The sequence below is a fragment of the Pteropus medius genome, unplaced genomic scaffold, assembly GCF_902729225.1.
Source record: "Pteropus medius unplaced genomic scaffold, Ma_sr-lr_union100, whole genome shotgun sequence".
Taxonomy (NCBI): Eukaryota; Metazoa; Chordata; class Mammalia; order Chiroptera; family Pteropodidae; genus Pteropus; species Pteropus medius.
The window spans coordinates 75715-97641 of NW_024346771.1; the positions used below are offsets into that span (position 1 = coordinate 75715).

At 44.5% G+C, this 21927-nt stretch overlaps 1 protein-coding gene across 2 annotated transcripts in view; it reads right to left on the minus strand.

Annotated features, from left to right (window-relative positions):
* Positions 1–8951: 8951 nt before the first annotated feature.
* WNT7A (Wnt family member 7A) overlaps positions 8952–21927 on the minus strand; it is a 69802-nt gene continuing 56826 nt past the window's right edge. For both annotated transcript variants that reach the window (XM_039876462.1, XM_039876463.1), the window contains exon 4: positions 8952–11532. In XM_039876462.1, the coding sequence (XP_039732396.1) occupies positions 11053–11532 (480 nt within the window). In that variant the 3' untranslated portion in view covers positions 8952–11052. The remainder of the gene's footprint in view (positions 11533–21927) is intronic.

Consider the following 21927-nt stretch of genomic DNA (forward strand, 5'->3'; position numbering starts at 1 on the left):
ATTCATAGGGCTCACCTAATTTGCTTCCTATATTGCAGGGATCATTGTCCTTTGTGGTCTTAAATTCAGTCTTGATAATTACTGTTTCATTTATTTTGCCTATTTTGTTGGTTTGTTTCAGACAGGAGAGTAACCTGGTCCCTGTGACTCCATTTTGGCCAGAAGCAGACATCCCAGTGATTCTCTAACCTCCTCACCTGAAATAAACTCAGTTTTTTCTCATTTTTCTTTTCTTCCTCTGTCAACCTAGGCTGATGTGTGTCCTGGGTCACATCCTCCACCATACCCTGAAGAAGGCCACATGAAGGTGAGGTCAGGAGTGGCTCCAGCACCTGGAGAGAAGGCAGAGAGGTTGGCATCACAGCCCACACCTGCTGGCAGACGTGCTCAGAGGACATTGGGAGCCCAGAGGAGTCTTACTACAAGATTTGGGAAAGGACTGTTATCCGCTTCACATTTCACAGATGAGAACACTGAGGCCCGAAAAGGTGAAGCCCCTCTCAAGATCGTACAGCATGAGAGGTCAGGGCAGGATTTGAACCCAGGCTCAGCAGACCATGATATTACCAGTTGACATTTGTTCACTACTGATTCTGCGCCAGGCACTGTTCTAAACACTTTACATGACTTATGCTGTTTCATCCCCGGCACAGCCCTATCAGATTGGAACAATTGGCATAGTTTTTATCAGGCAGTACTACTGAAGGGTTGACAGTAATTGGGGCTCTAGAATCTGTGTTTGATTATGCTTCTAGCCTTTAAAACCTGTGTGATCTTGGATCAATCATTTAGATTCTTAGCCTCAGTTTACTCACCTATAACCAGATGTTATAGGTTGAATTGTGTCCCCCCAATTTATATGTTGGAGCCCTAACCCCAATAGAATGTGACCTTATTTGGAGATAGAATATTTAAAGGGGTGCTCAAGTTAAAATGAGATTATTTGAGTGGACCCTCATCCAGTATATCCTTATAAAAAGGGAACGTTTGGACACAGAGACACACACTGAGGGAAGACAATATGGAAACTCAGGGAGAAGATAGCCATCTATGAGCCAAGGAGAGAGGTGTGAAGTGGATTCTCTCTCACAGCCCTCAGAAGGAACCAACCCTACCGATGCCTTGCTTTTGTACTTTTAGCCTCCAGAACTGTGAGGAAATAAATTTTTATTGTTTAAGCCACCCTGTTTGTGGTACTATGTCACAGCAGCCTGAGCAAACTCATGTACCAAACCTAGTTACAGTATCTACCTTATTTTGGGAGGGTTACATGAAAGAATATGTGAAAGTGCTTAGAAAAGGGCCTAGCACACACTAACAGTGAATAATAGATGAGAAAGCAGAAGCCCAGACAGATTCAATGACTTGCCGGATCACACAGCTCAGTGTCTGAGCCCAGATCCTACACTCTTGACAGCTCTTCTGTCCTGTCCGACCTCCATCTTAAGTTTTCTCCTGAGTGCACTTTGCTGGGGCTCCTGACACCCGGTGCTGTCTTTGCCTGTAGCTGATGCTTAACTACACTAATTGATCCTCCTCTCAGAGGTCAAAGGGGAAAAAAAAGAAACAGCCAAGAAGGGGGCCAGGTTGGTGGAGAAAAGCTCTTACTCAAGGAAGTAATTATATATTAAGTGAAAAAGTCTACTGGTGTGCTCACTGACTCAGTGCCGCCATGTCCCTGATGGATGTGTGGCTCTGGCTGCTTTCCAGCAGCAAGAGCTGGTCAGAGTGTCTGTCGTAGTCACCTCTCTGCTCCTCTCCAGGTATGCTGGTTGGCAGGTAGGCTAGAGGCTGTTCTGGGCAGAAGACAGACATTCCTGTAGAGAGGAGAGCCTGGATTTCAGAACTCTTGGTATCTAAGTAAGTGCCAAATGACAGGCCTTAGGAGCCGAGCCTCAGTTTTCTTGTCTGTAAAATGGGTGTCCCTGTGATGGGGGAGCCCCAGGACCTGCGGATGTTCAGAATCCTGTTGCTGAGTGGCAGCTCCCTAGCCATGCTCTGATGGAGGCAAGAGAAGGTCAAAGCAAGGCTACGGAGAACATGGTTCTCCCTTGGGTACCAGGGCTGAGGTGAGGGTGGGGTATACTGGGGTGTGGAAGCAAGAGGGAGAAAGGCTGCCTTAGAGGATGGCAGTGGGTGGGGATGGGGTAAGTAGATTGCAGCAGCTCTGGGACAAGCTGTGAGTAGGCCTGACTAGCTATGAAATATGGAAAGGTGACAGGGTGTGGGGGAAAGATAGGTGATTGATGGAGAGACTCTCCTAGGCTCTGAAATGCAAGAGAAATGTTACCAGAAAAAGTGCCCATGATCACAACAACTCAGCTACTCCTGCCTCCTCCCCTCATCTCTGTCCTGGGGTGAGGGACCATAATGCAGATTAGAGACGGGGAGGCATTGCCCTCACCGTACATAGCTGGAAAGTGGCTGGACCATGCTGCCTGGGGCAGACATATAAAAGGCAGGGGCCCTCAGCACCCACAGCAGGACTGGCACACACAGGGTTGCAAATAAAAATAAAATAAAAAATTTTTAAAAAGCAAATAAAATATAGGATGCTAGTTAAATTTGAATTTCATATAAATAAGTTATTCTTAGTATGGTATAAAAGTACATCCCATGCAATGTTTGGTGCAAACCTGTACCACATTTTTTGTTATTATTGTTCCTTATCTGAAATTTAAATTTAAATGAGCATCTTGTATTTTATCTGGCGCAGGGAGGGGCAGAGATATCGAGTTTGGGGTTGGGGGAGGAGTGGGTTCTCAGGTCAGATAGCCTGGATTTCAGTCCTGACTCTGTCAGTTACTGATCCCATAACCTCATCAGGCTATATGGAAACAGCCTGGGTTTCCTCCTCTGCCTCGATAGCACCACTTTCATAAAGCTGGTGTGGAGATTCCATGAGATGACCCTTCTAAAGCCCTTAGAATAGGGCCTGGCACATGTGAAGGACTCGGTATATGCTCCCTATTTTTATTATTTACTGACTTCGGATGAGCAAAGGAACTCTAATCAGTTATAGCTGTGTGTCTCAGGCAGCAAGCCTCAATCGTTGAGATCTTGGGACGCCTTAACATTTAAAAAATTATTGCAGACCAAGAGCTGCTGTGTATATGCATATCTATCAATATTTACAGTAACATAAATCAAAGCCAAGAAAAAATAGAAATGTTTATGTATTAATTTATTTAAAATAATAATAAACCCACTATGTTTACATAAGTAACACATTTTTTAATGAAAAATAGGTTTTTCTGTTTTAAAACCAATAAAATAAAATAAACCTCAGTGAGAAGAGTGGCATTGCTTTACAATTTTTCAAATCTCTTTAATGTGTGGCTGGATTCTCACATCTGCTACTGCATTCAGTTGCTTGCGTTACCATCAGTCATGTAGCCTCTGGAAAACTCCACTGTATGCTTGTGAGAGAGAATGAGTGTGAAAAAGGCAAATAACTTAGTATTACAATGAAAATAATTTTGACCTATTGATCTCCTGATCCCCTGAGAGAAGTCCAGGGACTGGGCTTTCAGAATCCCAGTCTGAGGCCGACTTCTGGCAGAGGCCCCCCACTGTCACTGGCACCCACCCAGCACCCCGATGGCAGTGAGGACTGAATCCAGGCTTGCAGTTTCAAGGTACTGCAGGCTGCTGTCAATCGATGGTGGTTAGTCACAGCTACTGTCTGCTCTGGCAGCACTGGGGAGCCCCACTGGAAATTACCCCACGTGCTTTGTAGTGAGAGTGCTGAAGCTCAGAGGGTGGAAGCCCTTGCCCAATCTCTCCACAGTAGGAGCGGGTAGAACTGGGATTAGACCCCAGCATTTTGGGCTGAGAGCAGGGGCCTTTGTTGGGGCGCACTGCTCTGTGCGAGTGAGGCAGGAGCCTCAGCAGGTTCTCTCTCAGGCCTCAGAGATTTTCTCTCTTTATACTCAACTATCTCTAGTATAAGTGTGGCCTCCCTCCTGAAGGAGATGGCACTGGGTCTCCCTCCAACTTGTATACCCCTGATTCCCACCTGTCCCTACACCATACACACACATGGACTGGGGGCCTGCAGTTGCCAGGGACTACAGGTGAATGGTGAAAGTTAAGCCATGACCTCCCAGGTGAGACAAGTTACCCAGTCTGTGGTTGGCATCTGAGTGAGTAGCATTTTGTGAATGTGACCCTGGACTCCTTGTGTTGGTCTGTGTGTATCTCTTGGGACCTCTCATGGTGTCTGATGCTCTGGCCATGATGATTGTATGTATCTGTACCTCCTTTGTGAAGGTCTGGTCCTTCCCTTGGCTTTGTATGGCCCTCTGGGTGTGTTCAGTTCCCTCTGGGTCTCTTGTTCAGTGTCCATGTGCAACCATGGGTCTGTGTGTATGTGCACAAGCATATGATATGACACTTTCTCTGGATCAGAGGCAGCTTACCATCCTGGGGGCTAAGCTGAAGGGTGGCTACAGAGCTCTCCTGTTGTTTCCAGCACATTCTTCTGGGGTCAGAAGTGTTGTTGTGGCAACCAGCAGCCACCTTGTCAATGGGGCAGATGTGCCTGTGACCACATCCAGGGGGTTCGATCTGTCTCTGTACACTCCCCCACCAAGCCCCTGCCTCTTATCCTTTAGCTCTTGGTTTCAGATGCCTGCCTGAGCCTACCACCCCCAACTTGGGCCTAGGCAGGGACCTGGTGAGTCCGGAAATAGGCTCTAGCTCTTTATTCATTTTTATTCAACAAACATTTATTAAACCTGTGTGCTATGCACTGGGAACCCAGTGACAACTAAGACAGCTGGAGTCCTGTACTCATGAAACTCAATAAACACAGTAAGTAATGCCCGAACCTTACACATTCACACCCCTTACAGTGTACCAGGCACTGTATTTTGCAATTTACATGTGTTAGCTCATTTAATCACTGTGATAATCCTATTACTGCTTCTATTTTACAAATGGTGAAACACAGGCAGAGAAATGTTAAGTTTTTAACCCTAAACCACACAGACAGCAAACAGCAAAGCCAGGTTTGAACACAGAGTGTCTGGCTCCAGAGTTGATGCTCTTAACCACTACATTGTACAGCCTCTAATAAATGAGAAATATCATTTCAGATAGTGGTAAATGCTGCAGAGAAACAAAAATAGTGGATGAAAGGTGCTGGAAGCCAGGATGATTGGAGGTATACACTTAAGTGTTGGCATTTGAGTCAAGTCTTATTAACCAAAAATGTCCAGCTATGCAAAAAATCAGAGGGAACAGCATGTACAAGGCCCAGAGGCAGGAAAGAATCTAGTATGTTGAAAGAACAGAAAGCAGACCACTGTGGCTGGAACCTAGCAAAGGAGGGGGCTCTGTGCTATAACAGATGAGCTTCCAAATCTCAGTGATTTCCCACAACAGACATATTCCTTGCCCGTGGGTATTCCTGATCATCAGACGGCTCTCCTTCTGGTGGCCACTCAGGGACCCAGGGACCTTCCTCTGTGGCTCCACTGCCCATGCACCACAGCCCCCTGGGTGGCTGTGCCAAGCCAGGGAGAAAGAAAGAGCATGGAAGGTGTTGATGGGCCTGGAAGTGGAGCACATCACCCCTACTCCATGGTGCAGAGCCCAGTCATATGGCCACTTCCAACTGCATGGGTGTCAGGGAAGATAGTCTAGCAGTGTGATCTATGTAAGAGGACCTGGGAGTGTTGAGAATTTGGCCCAACTTGGTCACACAGATGGTTGGTGGGTATATTTTGAAGTAGATTCAATGGGATTTGCTGATGGATGGGGGTAGAGGAAGAGTAGACTTAAGACTGACTTCAGAACCAGGTAGCTGAGAGAAGTAGAGAAGCTGAGGCTCTAGGAAGTCCACCAGAGTGACTGTGTCCCTGCCAGATGGTCAGTGTTAAGGCTCTCTTCTGCTCAAGACAGCAGATGTGAATGTCTTCACACTGGTCCTGTGGTCAAGTCCCTTCTCTGTCACACACCTATTGCTATGTGACTGTGCAGCTCGCACCATTGAGAGAGTCTCCTTCTCAATGCCTTGAATCTGGGCTGCCTCCGTGACTTCCTTTGACAGTAGAATGTAGCAGAATTGTGCTACATTGTGCTAGCGCTGAGCCTGGGCCTCAAGAAGCCTGGCAGCTTCTGCTTCTACTTTTGGGATGCTTCCTCTCTGATGTGAACAAGCCTGGGCTAGCCTGCTGAAGAATGAGATCATGTCACAAATGGACCACTCATTCTAGCTGAAGCTATTTCAGACCAGCCCATAATCAGATAACCCCAAAATACATGACTCAGTTCTGCCAAGATTAGCAGGGCTACCTACCTTATCCACAGCTGTCTGTGGGTACGTGAGGCAACCCAGCTAATATCAGAAAAACTGCCCAACTCATGCATAGACTCAGGAGCAATGATAAAATTATTTGAAGTCATTGAGTTTTGGGGTGTTTTGTTACTCGGTAATAACTAACTGATACACTTCCTCAAGCAGACAAAGAGCCCTGGTCATAGAACCTGAGTCATAGGTCTGGTCCTGTGCCTGTCAGTGATTTATGTGGGTGAGTCTCTTTGTCTCTCTGCCTTCATCTAAAAGGTAGTTCTGGAACACCGTGAGGAAGTATGTGGTTCCAATTCCAGCAGCTCAAGATGAGAAAAAGGGCATGGCTGCACTTGCACACAGTGGTTCCAGATCCCATCTTTCCTGCAGCAATACAGAAAGGTTCCTCAGAGGACCAGGAGTCTGTCAAGTAGAGGAAAGGAAGGTGGGTGCTCCTGGCAGAGGGAACGGCAAAGATATAAGATGTACAGGGAAGTGTGAAGATAAGAGAGAGGACACAAAAATTGCTAGGACCTTGCTTCACACAGAACAATTACTTCACAAATGGCATCTTTGTTACTGCTGTGCAGAAGAGGCAGAGGCAAAGCTCTCTGCATGGCAAGTGCCAATTTGTAAGGGGCTGAGGAAGTTAGTCTGTATTTTCAGGACAATGAAGAGCCACAGTAGGTTGTAGGCATGGAGTAGATTGGTTTATCTGGAGCTTGGAAGGCTGGCTTGATGGGGCGTAAGTAGAGGCAGGGGGACCTGGGAAGAGGTGGTGGCATTTTTCTAGGTAACAGACAATGGCGGCCAGAATCAGTAAAGAAGGTGGATGGACTGTGTGATGTCCATGGAAAGAAGTGCTAGAGTTTTATGACCTGTCAGATGCACTTAATAAGGTGGAAAGAAGAATTGACAATGACCACCTGTGTCAGGCTTGGGTGTCAGGCCTGTGTGGTCCACAGTTTTCTCTAGTTTCCTTAAACTTCAGAAGTGCAATGGACTGATGTGGGACAGCCCGACTACAGCCTTTATTTCCTCACTTCTTGGTGGTGGAGTCTTGAAGAAGTCACTTCCTTTCCCTGAGACTGGTCCTCATCTGTAAGTTGGAATGGAAAGTCTCCTAGGGGCTCAGAACACACATCACAAACTTGCCTTGAAGACTGCAGGAAACAGCTCCATCTTAGGTGGATAAAAACGTTACCCCAAAACTCTCTTGACCCAGGTATTGCTAAGGAATTCCCTCAATTGGAGTGATGTGGGTGAGAGAATGAGAGGATTTAGGGGTCCCCTAGCTGGCTGCCAGCCCACTCACTGCAGAATGGTTTGGGGCATAGGTCCATTGCCCTGAAGAGCCTAGTTCTGAACTTAAGTCTAGAGGGTATGTGAGTGCATGTGCGCACAAACATGAGAACACCTATATACATTTGAACGAGTAGGAAATTTATCCCTTTCAAACCCCCTCCAAATTATTTTGCTGCCTCAGGTGTGTGCTGTATTGGTGAAAGGCCCTCCCAGGAGGCACAAGTCCTGTCCTCGGTCTTCCCTCTGCTGGACTGTGTGGCTTTGCATAAAGACCTGTCCCTCTCTGGGCCTCAGTTTCTCCATCTCTAAAACAAGAGATTTAGTCCAAGTCAGAGGCTGCACACTAGTGGCACAAAAGCCAAGTTAAGCTTGTAGTCATGTTTTGCTCCATCCTCATGGTGTTTGTCAACATATTAAAACAGTAGGAGATCTTATTTTTAAAACCTGATGTTCAGCCTTTCTTGAAAAATCAGAGGGTTTGATTATGAGGAGTCCCACATTCCCACGTGGCTATAATGAGCTTGTGTTGAGCAGCTCACATCTCACTTTTGTTACTCATCTGAACCTTCCAATTTTTTGATTCAGCCTCTTAAAATTTTTGTCTTTTTAATATTAGTTTTATTGGAAAGCTACTTTAGGAATAAGCAAAGGGGGGAAAATAGCTTTGCCTAATACAGAACCAAATATTTATTACCATAAGCAGTGTTTGAAGAATCTTATCATTATGGAGAGAATAGTAATAATAGTAATAATAACAGTTAATAATAATATTTAGCATTCATCCATTGCTTTGAAACACAAAATGCGATACAATCATTACTGGGAGGACTCCCAAAAAGGCCCCGTGAGTTACGTTTTTTTTAATCCTACTTTTAGAGACGGAGAAACTGAGACTTAGAGTACAGCTGAGCTGGGCACCTCAGAGAGAGGATAGGCTCCAGGACTGGGAACTGACAGTGTGCTATGGGGACAGGTGACAGGCTACTAGCCAACCTGTTCATTCTTCTCACAAGCCTGGCTGACCTCATGCCAGGCCCACTCCTCATCTGGTTTGTAAGGTAGGGCATGGGGGTGACTTCTGAAATCACGTATATTTGATTAACATTAAATAGTCATCTGGGAGGATTGGTCAGAACCTCTCCCATTCTCAGGTGTAATGAGGCCAGGAGCAGAGGGACTGCGGGCCTCGGAAACCTCTTTGTTCATGGTAGACACTGCAAGTTTTCCAAGACAAAGATAAACTGTGATATGGAGGGCTTTGTAAAACTTCTGTACGTTTTCTCCTTACTTACCCATCCACCCACCTGCCCACCCATCCACTCGCACATTCATCCATCCATCCATCCATCCATCCATCCTTCCACTCGTTCCTTCACATGCTACTCATCCTAACAACCAAGTAAAGAAGAAAAAATGGTCCAAGGGAAGAAATCAACCAACTGTCCAGCAATTTTATTTGTCCATGCTGTGATCCAGGCCCAGTGCTGACATTGGGTGTCTGACACAGCCTAGACACCAAGAGGGTCCCAGGGCTTGGGGCCTTGGGGCTGTAATCTCAGAGGTTCCTGAGTTTCACCAGTGTCTGTGGGCATGGAATTCAGAGATGCCATCAATAGGTGGCTCAGCACAATTGCCAAAGGTCCCTGCAATCTGCCTCACGCCACAAGTCCTTCCTCGCAAGCAGAGACACCTGGAAACCAGCAGATGCACAGGCATACAACTACATCCACACACCACCCAAAATTGCTCAGGCACACAGATGGAGAGACACAGAGAAAGCTGGGTACACATAGGAGTACACAAGGTACACACAAATTAGCACCCCAGAGGTATTTGAAGGTGCAAAGTCACATGACTACCCCAAGAACTCTTAAAGTACACACACACACACACACACATACACACACACACGGGCATGCAAATAGACACAGAATACCCACAGCCTCCTGGAGGAAAGCTTTCTAGGTTGATAGGCACTGGATGTAGGTGGACTCAGAGCAGGGAGGCCTTATCCACACTTCTGACACTCTGCTCTGGGACTGTAACATCTAGGAAGCCCTGCTGGGCCTTGCTGCTGATAAGACCCCTCACCCCAGGTTTCTGCCCTATAACTGAGGACTGTGCCTCACCATACCCTCTTCCCCAGGACACATGGCAATGACAGGGGTATTCTGGTGAGGAGTGGGTTCTCTGAGCTGGCTTCTGCTGAGTGGCAATGACCAAGTCCCTGTGATAGTCATGCAATGCTGAGGGAATGGACCTGCTCACCACATGGCTCATTACAAGGTCACCATTCAGTGACCTTGCTCCAAAGGCCTGAGCTTAACAAGTTGAGGCTGGGGACCCCAGGTAACACCGATGACACTACAGCCTAGGCATGCAGGGGCCACTTTGCCCACTTGGCCAATAGGACTAAAAACCAGCTATGTGAGGGTCCTCATGGGGCCTGACTCTATACCCAGGCCTTGCCCCTCCTTACCCCAAAGCAAGTATCAGAATTAAGAAGAAGCACAGGCCATGGAATGATACAGCCAGAGTTGATATAAATAAAATATTCATATAAAAATAGTCTCTTACAAAATATTCTCTCTTATCCAGTGGCTCTCTTTCCAAAAGACAGAAACTGCTGGAAGTTTTATTATCTTTCCTCTTCCTATATATTCCAAACTGGATTTTTCTAATGGTGAAGTTTGAATTGAGAAGGACTAAAGGATGGGAAACATATTCTGCAAAACATCTTCAAATCTGGATGGACCAGCTTAAATTTCTGGATAAGTAGCAGCAAACAGAAAAAAAAGTGTGTGTGTGTGTGTGTGTGTGTGTGTGTGTGTGTGTGTGTGTATCTATATATGCATAAAGGACATTTGCCCTTGTACTTAAACATCTAATGTTGCAAGAGGATACTTGCAAAATCAACTAGTAGAAATATCTGCATAAAGAAGAATTATGTACAGTTCTACTTGGCTCCTTGTCCTACTGACAAAATTATCCTGCAAAGAAAGCAAAGAGTCTACTTTGATTGCAGAAAACGGATCCCGATGAGGTGAAAGGATTCTTTTTAATTAAATAAATTAATATTATTTTTTATCAGAATAAATTGTTAAATATTGCTATGATGAGGCTTAAGGATCCAGGGTTTCTGCTGTGAAAGGCTCTGCTGCAGCCATGGAGCACCCCAGGCAGCATCTGGGGTAGGGCGGAGCAGCACTGTGTGTGGAGCAGAATCCTTAAGGGCTCTGGAGAGCTCTTTCCCACAGGTGCCTGCAGGAAACCCAAGAGAGGTGCCCCCACAGCAGAAAAGACAAGCTCAGCATTTCTGTAGTTCCCTGTGAAGATCTGGGAAGTGACCTGCCAGGATGATTTCAGCTTGGAATCTGGTCCTCCCCACTTTCTAACTTGCAGCTGGAGGTAGCCTGCCTGATCCAAGGGCGACATGTGGTGAAATCTCCAGCTCACTTGCACGTATACACTTCCGTGCGTTCACTGCAGGTGTTGCACTTGACATAGCAGCACCAGTGGAATTTGCAGTTGCACTGCCACACGCGGGCATACTGGTGGGTGTTGTAGCCACGGCCACAGCACATGAGGTCACAACCACTGGCTTGGGGGGCTGTCTTGTTGCAGGCGCGGCCCTGCGTGCCCACACTACCGGTCACTGGGTCCTCCTCACAGTAGTTGGGTGACTTCTCGATGTACACCAGGTCTGTGTCCATGGGCTTGCGGTATGACAGTGGCTTCTTGATCTTCAGGAAGGTGGGCCGCTTGTTGCGGCTAGCGCGTACAGGCTCCACGTGAACAGCCTCATTGTACTTGTCCTTGAGCACATAGCCCAGCTCCCGGAACTGTGGCAGTGTGGTCCAGCACGTCTTGGTGGTGCATGACCCTGACACGCCATGGCACTTACACTCCAGCTTCATGTTCTCTTCCAGGATCTGCAGGGGCGGGCAGAAAAGAGCATAGAACATGTCATTGCACATTAGGCAGTGTGCAGCACCCAGCCTGGCCCACCCTTTGCCCCACCTAGCTGAGTTTGGTTTTATTCTTTTCAGTGCAGGAAATTTAGACCTGGATTCAAATCCCTGTCATCTCCAACCCTTGTGTTGTCTTTCACCTGGAACTAACTTGCCTTCCTTGCCTCCCAATTCCTATGACATCGTTAGATTGGCTCTTAGATCAGTTCGAGTTAGTCCAGAACACACATAGGTTCTCTTAGGTCTGAACAGGTTTAAAATAATTTTTGAACCAACGTTTAAAAACCAGGAGATTTTAACAGGCAGACTTCCACGGGTTTTTGTTGTTGTTGTTGTTGTTGTTTTGTTTGTTTGTTTTTGTGGCAAACAGAAAGGGTGTCTGGCAACTCTGGGGTGATATTTAAACTACTTAATGCCTAGTATAATTGGGCATTGACCTCCTAGCATAGAAGCTGGCCACAAATGCCAGCCTGGCAGTACTGTTATGTCCTGGCTCACCACAACTTCTGCTGGCATTGTCACATGGCAACAGTACTTGGATCAGTACCAGCACCTATCATCCTCATGGGTCAGTATCCGTTAATTTGCCCTGGTCCTCACTGCTTCTTATTGCCTCCCTGACCTAAAGCTATGGTTTTTCAGGTCATTTGCTTTGATTACTTATGACACCTGCCAGGCCTTGTGAACATCTAAATCTGGGAACCATGGCTCTGATTTAAGCTTCCCTGGCAGGTTTCCCTGACTCCCAGGCTAGATACTATGCTCCTTCTTTTGAATATCCCTTGGGCTTCCATCATCATTGCATGAGAGGCAACGTTGTAAGGAAAGGGTGAGGGGAAGCATATATTCTGGACCCAGGGTTTAAATCCCAGATCTAACATGAACCTGCTGTGTGTCTTTAGGCAACTTACTTTTTCCCTCTGTACTGCAGTTTCTTTATATGCAGAATGGAGATAATAAGTAGTAATTAATTATAATCATACAATGAAATACTAGACAGCAGTAAAAATGAATGAACTACTAATACATACAAGAACAGATCTCTAAGGTATAATGCTGAGTGAAAAAAGTTGGATACAAAAGAAAACATACTATATGATTCTATTGATATGAAGTTTCAGGACAGGCAAAATTAATAGTTGATTTTCATTCACTCTTTATTTACATATTTAGGCAATGGGCCAGAGATGACTCATGGGCCATATTTTGCTACTCCCAGCTTTGGAATACCCCAGCAGTAAAAGAAGGCAACATTTACCACCCCTCCTCCCATTAGTACAGGATATTTAGGTTGTTTTCAGGTTAAAATTTTTTTTTTCTTTCCCTCCCTCACTCTTTCCTTCCCTCCCTCCTTTTCTTTCCTTTATTTTTCTTTCTTTCCTTCTTTCTTTGTTTTTCATTTTAACTATATGTAATGTGGAAGCAAGTATATTTGGAATTGGAACTGAAGCTTCTCTTCCTTATCATCTTCAGTTTGATTTCATCCTAATAGACATTTTATTAAGCTCGTTCTGTGTACCAGGGATGGGGATTTATTAGAGTCATAAGGTATGAACATTTTTATGGTACTTCATCTGGATTGTCAAATTGCCTTTGCCTGTTTTACAGTGAAAGAATATAAGTGAACAAATGAGAGAATGACTGAACATTTATTAATCACCTGTACACACATTGGGCACATGCTTTTTATATATGGCATCATATTTAACTCTGTGAGGTTAGTATGATTCCGTTTACATGGAAGAAACTGAGACTCAGCTAACTCTTAGAGTGGGCATACTGGTGAAGGAGGCCAAGGAGTGTGAACCAGGTCCTTGGTGGCTGCTTACTGGCTATGTGCCCTTGGGGTTGTCACACCCTGTTTCTGGGCCTCAGTTGCCTTCACTGAAACATGGAGTGAAGGCAATTTTATCTTTTCTGACAAAAGTCAGAGTTCTAGAACAAAATCAGGAAATAGTCATCAGTTCTTCCTCTGGGCCTGAGCCTGTGTAGGGGCTGGAGATACAGAGGTGACAAGATAAGGTCCCTGTTTTCAAGGATGGGTTCATTTTCAGAATCTTTCCAGCCCTAATTGCTCTGCTTCCGGAAGGAGATGACCAGGGCTTGGTCAATATGCTCAACAGGAAGTGGGGGCCACCATCTTTCAACCACAGGTCTTGCAGTCAGATGAGCAAGTGGTGCCACAAGTATCCAGAATGTTCAAGGATAGAAGTTCTGGCTCATTGACTGTTCTAGTATCAGGACACTTAGTATGACAGAGTGCTTACTGTATGCTGGCACCCTCACATGATCTTTCTACACTTACAGCTAGTACTGATGATTAGTTGCCCAAATAACACAGACATCCTAGACATCCTTTTTGGTTGTCAGTGAGGAGAGAGTTCCCAAATGTGCAGCTTACCTTTCTTCTTGGCCTAAAAAGCAGTAAAACAGTGAAGTTCAGAGGTGTGATGTGTGTTTAGAGCAGGGTTAGGCAGACATTTTTTGAAGCATGACAGCCTGGCTGACTGAGATTTTAGTGCAGTCAGAGACTTCAACACAGAGATGCCTGGGGGACATTCAGAATAAATTTCAACACTACTGAGTGTTGGCAAGATGTGGAGCACCTGAAACTCTCATACACTACTGTCAGGAGTGCACATATAGCAGAGTGTCTAAGAAAGCTGAAGATGCACAGACATATGATTCATAAATTTCACTTCCAAACATGGAGTCTAGAGAAATGTATGCTGTGTGAGCAGGAAGCAAGCTCAGAGATGTTCATAGCAGAAGCTTTTATGCTAGCTCCAAACTGGGCACTGCCCAGATGTCCATCATGGAAATATATGTCCATCATAGATAAACTGAGGTGTGTGTACTCAACAGGACACTATAAGGCAGTGACAATGAACAGATAAAGAAAACCATACTAATAGAGGCTGACCTCAGAAATATAGCAGGGAGGGAAACATACAATCAAAAGATTTCCACAGAGTGATTTCATCTGTATCAGGTTCATAGGTGGGCAAAACTGGATTATATTGTTTAGGGACACACGCAGAAGGGAAAAATATGAAAAGTAAAGAGATAAGGGACACAAATATCAAGACAGTGGTTGTTCTGGGGTAGGAGGTGAGGGTCTGTGTTTGGTCACCCAGGTGAATTCTGGAGTTCTGGCAATGTTTTGTTCCTTAATATGAGTGCTTTATCATTATTTTAAATCAACACAGTCTGAGTGCTTTTTTTTTTTGCATGTAATCTATATCTTGCAATTTATACAAAAGTAATGGGTACAATGGCCAATAAGCATGTGGAAAGATGCTCAGCATCACTAATTATCAGGTAAATGCAAATCAAAACCACAAGGAGATATTCCCTCACTCAAACTAAGATGGCTAAAGAAAGAAATTCAGACATAACAAGTGTTAGTGAAGATGCGGAGAAGTGGGAACTCACATACACTGCTCCTGGGAATGTATAATGGTACAGCCTCTGTGAAAAATAGCCTGGCAGTTTCTCAAAGCATTGGACATGGAGTTATCATATGACTCAGAGTTATGTTCTGAATGTATGTGTTCCCCTGCCCACACCACCAAATCCTAACCCCTGAAAGAAGGTGATGATTTTAGTAGTTGGGGCCTTTGGAAGGTTTTTAAAACCATGGAGGTGGAACCTTCACAAATTGGATTAGTGACTTATAAAAAAAGCTCCAAAGAGACTCTAGCCCCTTCTACCACGGGAAGGCTAGTGAGAAAGTGTTGGCTATGAACCAGGAAGAGAGTAGTCTCCAGAACCCGACTATGGACTGGGAAGATGTTGGGGAAATGGAGAGTGACTGCTAAAGGGTACAGGTTTCTTTCTGAGGTAACGAAAATATTCTAAAATTGATTATGGTGATTGTTGCACACATCTGTGAATATTATTTTAAAGTGTTGAACTGCACACTTTAAATGAGTGCACTGTACGATAGGGGAATTATATCTCAATAAAGTTGGTTTTTTAAAAAAGTCCCTAGAAGGTTTTAATTAGAAACCACTATTTGCAGGTGTGTGACACCAAGTTTTCATTGTGGTGGACCCTGGGCAATGGACTCCAGCGCCGAAGGCCAGGCTCCTGGGTTGGATTGTGTATAGCTGCCACTCCTGCACATTGCTGCTTATGGCCTGTGGCTGCCTGTGGCTGCCTATGGCCTGAGGCTATGGTGGTATTTATGTGGGCCCCTAATCAGATGACACCAGCTCATTAACACTGCAAACTCTGCATTTCGAGAGCCTCAGTGATCACATTATGTCTGCATTAAGCTGGGCATAATCACAGCCCTCCTGGCCAGCACTGGTCACCCAGATGGGCATCTATTTAAGCCCCAGGCCCTCTCTCTAAGGCAGGAGACAACAGCAGAGGAAATGTATGTAGGACAAAGCTACATTCTTTGCACACTCTGAGGCCAGGCTGACTACCAGCTTCTGAGATGTCCAGGGGGACTTCTGGATCTCCCTTTATGCTTGAAGTCTGGATTGTGATTCAATATCTGGCAGTTGGAGGGTTTTCAGGGTCTAAATTACATGACTCCATGTACTTTTCCAGTTCCTGGCACACAGCAGGTGTTCTCAGAAAATGCCCAAAGGTAAATTTGCTAACAGGATGCATTCGAACTATTCCAAAACTGGTATGCTCAGGTCCAAACAACCACCCTGAGCATCGACTCTACATTGCTGGATGGAGGAGAAATTGGGAGGATCTAGGGAGGATCCATGGTGGGGAAGGAGGGGGCTTGGAACTGCTGGTATGGATCAATGTCAATATTTTATATCCCTAGATGCATTGCTGTGTCTCAGCTTAAAGACCAGCAACATAAGACTGCTCAGGGTCTGCTATTTTACCATCCTGTGTTGCAGAGATGCCTCAGTGCAAAAGGAAAAGAAATGAGAAAATAGATCCTTGAGGCCCAGAGTCTGATGTCTGGTCTCAGCAGCCTCTGAGCACACTCAGTTCTCCTTCTGCCTCTCGCCTCAACAGTGGTTTGGGGTCTGAAAACCACCAGGGGCCTCAGATGACATGATGAGGGGGCTGTGTTCCCTTCTCATCTCCAGTTCTAGCCACAGGCCCAACTCTCTGGTCGTCAGTCAGTGCAGGCCTGGAAACAGGAACTGAGGGTATGAACTGAACACATGCTATGTGTTGACATCATGCAAAGATTGAGGATTCAGGAAAGAAAAGGGGAATGGAGCTGCTATCTTTATAAAGAGCACATTCTATATGGCAGAGGAGAACTGGTAACTGGTTCAAATAATAAAATAAGTGAGAAAAAGAAAATGGAACAGGAGTTAGGAGCTAGAGAGTGAGGGATGAGGTAGGGGGAGGCTATGTGACCTTGATGGTAGAGGACAGCCTCTTTGAGGAGATGACATTTGAGCAGAGGGCAGAACCCAAGATAAGACAAGCACATGGCAGCACAGAATCATTCTCTCATTTCATTCCCACTTGAGGAACAGCAGAGCAAAGGGCCTGAGACTCTTATTTTATTTTATTTTATTTTTTTGCAGAGCAGGGCCAGGCCATCTGGCTAGAATGTGATGACTGGGACAATAAGTACAGGTGCTGAGGTGACATGGGTTGGGGGTCCCATCCCACAGGCTCCATGGACCATGCTAAGGTGAGATTTATTTCTTATTCAGTTTTTAAAAAATAAATTTTATTTTTAAAATCAGTTTCAAATTTACAGAAAAATTGCGAAGATAATACAGAGAGTTCTCATGCACACTGTCTCCAGTTCCCCTATTACTAACATCTCACATTAGTATGGTAAATGTTACAATTAATCAGTTAATACTAATATGTTATTATTAACTGAGGTCTACACTTTATTCAGCTTTCCTTGGTTTATAGTTGATAGTCTTTTTTTCTGTTCCAGGATCCCATATTGGCCACCACATGATTTAGTTGTCTTGTTTCCTTAGGCTAGGGAATGAGATTTTACTTTGAGTGGACAGGAAAGCCAGTAGAGGCCAGGAGCAGAATTTATGATTTAAAAAAAATCTCATAGAATGGTTTAGGTTAAAATGGCAAGCTAGTTAAAAATAAGGTTCACCTCCTCCCAGGATCACGGTAAAATTACAACTAAATTATAAAACGAACAACTTAGAGAACGACCTGAATTCTAGCTTATTATAACACATACATTAAAGATATAAAGAAAAAGCCACATCGAGACTGGTAGGAGGGGTGGAGATGCGAAGCAGGCTGGTCCCACGCCTGCCTGTGGTGGTTGAGCAACAGGAGGGAGAGGACAGCTACAGAATTCCTGCTGAAAGAAGGAGAGGCCCTAGCTCCCCAGCCCAGGGGTCGAGTCCCGAGAAAAGTTCTCACAAAATCCGACTATAAAAATTAGTGGGGATTCTGGCTGTCTGGGTGAGACAGAAGGAACATGAAAATCCAAACATCCCCCTTACTCACTCACAGGCACTCACACTGGGCACCAATGGAGGGTCAGCAGCTTGAGAGGTGAGGGAGACATACAGGGAAAGACTGAACTGTGTGGCACAAGAGCGAGGGCTGGAGAGACAGCTGCCAATGCGCCTTTGTTGGCCCTTCTCCAAGACAGTCTGTAGACAGGCACCATCTTGCCTGGGTTGAACCCTCCCCCTGCATGGCTAATTCTGAATCTGCATTGGTCTGGTGAGATCAGCCCATTCCATTCCATGTCTTCCTGGGATCACACCCCACCCCATCCACAAATTGCCTGTGGCGGTCCATTGCCAGGCAGCTGGCCCCACCCTGAACCTTCCATGGACTGTGCATTTGTGGGCCAGCAGCAGCCTTCAGTTCACACTGCTTGTTCATGGCCCACACTTTACATGTAGGAGAGACTTTTGGTGGTGGGCCACTGGTGCCAGCCTGAACTGCAGTGTCTCTTGGGTGGATCGCTGAGATCTGTGGGCTTAAGGCCGATAGTGGCTGGCCTCATTGTGATCTGTGACTTTTATGGGACCCCACGGGCTCAGCTCTGGCAGCAATCTGCATTGGCCTGAAGGATTGGCTTATTCCACTCTCTGTCTCCGTGACACAGTGCACCACCCAATCCACAAATTGTCACAGTGAGCCCATTGCTGGGCAGCCAGTCCCACCCTGTGTTTTCCCTGGGCTTCTCCAGGAAACAACAACCCTCAGCTTGCATGGCCTGCACAGAGCCAATGCATCCCAGGAGAGACTTTTGGTGGTAGGCCACGAACCCTGCTACAGTATTTCATGAACAGATTTTGGGTGCCTGTAGGCCTGAGGCTGGCAGTTGCTGGTCTTGCCATGATCTGAGGCTTTTGCAGGAAGACACAGATTAAGCACTGAAAAAAAACCTGATTCTACATTGGCCAGGTAAAAGATGCATGCTTTACCCCAGGGACACCCTGGGTCCCCAACCTGCCCACCTCTTATACCAACCAAAGGCACTCAGCTGTGGAAACTTACAGGCAACTGGCAGACAGCCTCGGGCCTTGAGATGCACTGTTTATTTTGCTGAGCCACCACAGGCCTAATACTGGGGATAAGAGACCTCGGTTCACAGTGTGATCTCTCCCACGTGCCTCCAGATCCAGTGCAGACGGCAATCTTTTGTAGATCATTTTATAGCTCCTACCAGGTAACCCCAAACAATCAAAGGCAGTGGTTGACCTTGGCCTACACAGGAGCCCCTCCCAAGGGGCCCCAGAACCAACATACCCAGAGACTAGCATCAGACCACAACAGAGCACCACCTGACTAACTCCATAAGCAGAACACCAAGAGGGTGGTCTCAAGAGATACGCGAGCCTGCTGGGGTGAATCCCACTCTGTGAGGTCAGCCCCCACACGGCAGCTCATACCCTGTGGGTGTGGCCAATCCTCACAGCCCGTCTTCCCATGTCAGTCTCATATACTGCCATGTTAACAGCAATCAAGGTTTAGCTACAACAGGAGAACACACACAACCCACACAAAGAACACACCCAGAGCCCCCAGAGCAGGTGATCAGGGAGATTGTGCCAGTGAGACACTCAGGACACCTACTACATAAGGCCACTTGGCCAAAGCTGGGAAATGTAACAAATCTACCTATCATATAGAAATGAACACAGAGAAACAACTAAAATGAGAAAACAAAGAAACATGCCACAAGTGAAACAACAGAGAAAACTCCAGAGAAAAAACTAAGTGAAATGGAAACAAGCAACCTACCAAAGACAGAGTTCAAAATATTGGTTATAAGGATGCTCAACGAACTTATGAGGAGGATAGATGAGTTCAGTGAGAACTTCAACAGAGCAATAGTAAGCATAAAAAAGGACAAAGACACCATTTAAAAAAACAGAAACGAAGACTACAATAACTGAAATGAAGAATACACTAGAGGAAATCAACAGTAGATTAGATGAAATGCAAGATCAAATTAGAAGTTGGAAGACAAGGTGGCAGAAAACAGCCAATCAGAATAACAAAAAGAAAAAAGAATCAAACAAATAAGGAACCTTTAAGAGACCTCCGAGACAACACTAAACACACCAAAATCTGCATTATAGGAGTATCAGAAGAGAAGAGAGAGAGAGAGAGCAAAGGATTGAAAACCTACTTGAAGAAATAATGACAGAAAACTTCCCTAGCCTGGTGAAGGATATAGACATACAAATTCAGGAGCACAGAGACTCCCAAGCTAGAGGAATTCAAACAGACCCACACCAAAACACATCATCATTAAAATGCCAAAGGTTAAAGACAAAGAGAGAATCTTAAAAGTGACAAGAGAAAGGCAGCTATTTACTTACAAAGTACTCTCATAAGGCTGTCAGATGATTTTTCAACAGAAACTTTGCAGGCCAGAAGGGATTGGCATGACATATTCAAAATAATAAAAAAAATAAGAACCAACAACCAAGACTACCTAGCAAGGCCATCAATTAAAAATGAAGGAGAGATACAGAGCTTCCTAGACAGAAAAAAGCTAAAAGAATTCTACACCAACAAACCAAAATTATAGGAAATATTAAGAGAAGTTCTATAAAAAGAAGTAGGGGGGAAATCTCCATAAATAAGAAAAATAAAATAGCAATGACTATGTACCTATCAATAATCGCTTTAAATGTAAATGGGTTAAATGCTCCAATCAAAACACATAAGATAGCTGAATGGAAAATAAAACAAGATCCATACATATGTTGTCTACAAGAGATCCACTTCAGATCAAATGACACACAGAGACTGAAAGTAAAGGGATGGAATAAAATATTTCATGCAAGTGAAATGAAAACAAACAAACAAACAAACAAGAACGCTGGGGTAGCAGTATTTATATCAGACAAAATAGACTTTGAAACAAAGGCTATAATAAGAGATAAAGAAGAACATTATATAATGATAAAGGATCAATACAATAAGAGGATAAAACCCTACTAAACATATATGTGCCCAACATAGGAGAATCTACATATATGAAGCAATTATTGACCAACAGAAAAGAAGAGATCGATAGTAACACACTCATAGTAGTAGACTTCAACACCCCATCGACACCAACGGACAGGTCATCCAGACAGAAAATCAACAAAGAAATGACAGGCTTAAATGACACACTAAACTTAACTGATATGTTCAGAACATTTCATCCCAAAGCAGGACACTATGCAATTTTCTCAACTGCACATGGAACATTTTTCAAGAGAAAACACATTACGCCACAAATCAAGTCTCAATAAACTTAAGAAGTTTGAAGTCATATCTAGTGTCTTCTCCAATCACAATAGTATAAAACTAGAAATCAACCAGAAGAAAAAAACTGGAAAATATACAAACACATGGAGGCTAAACAACATGCTACTAAACAATGAATGAGTTAACGATGAGATCAAGGAAAAAATCAAAAGATACCTAGCGACAAATGAAAATGAAAAACACAGCTCAAAACCTATGTGATACAACAAAAGTAGTCCTAAGTGGGAAATTCATAACAATAAAGTTCTACCTCAAGAAATAAGAAAAATCTCAAATAAACAATCTAACCTTATACTTAAAAGAACTAGAAAAAGAACAGCGAACAAAGCCCAAAGTGTGTAGAAGGAAGGAAATAATAAAGATCAGAGCAGAAATAAATAAAATAGAGTCTAGAAAAACAATACAAAAGATCAATGAAATCAAGAGCTGATTCTTTAAACGGATAAACAAAAGTGATAAATGTTAAATCAGACCCATCAAGAAAAAGAGAGAGGACCCAAATAAATCAAATCAGAAATAAAAGTGGATAAGTAACTATGAACCCTATAGAAGTACAAAGAATTGTAAGAAAATACTATGAACAATTCCATGCCAACAAATTGGATAATCTAGAGGAAATGGATACGTTCTTAGAAACATACA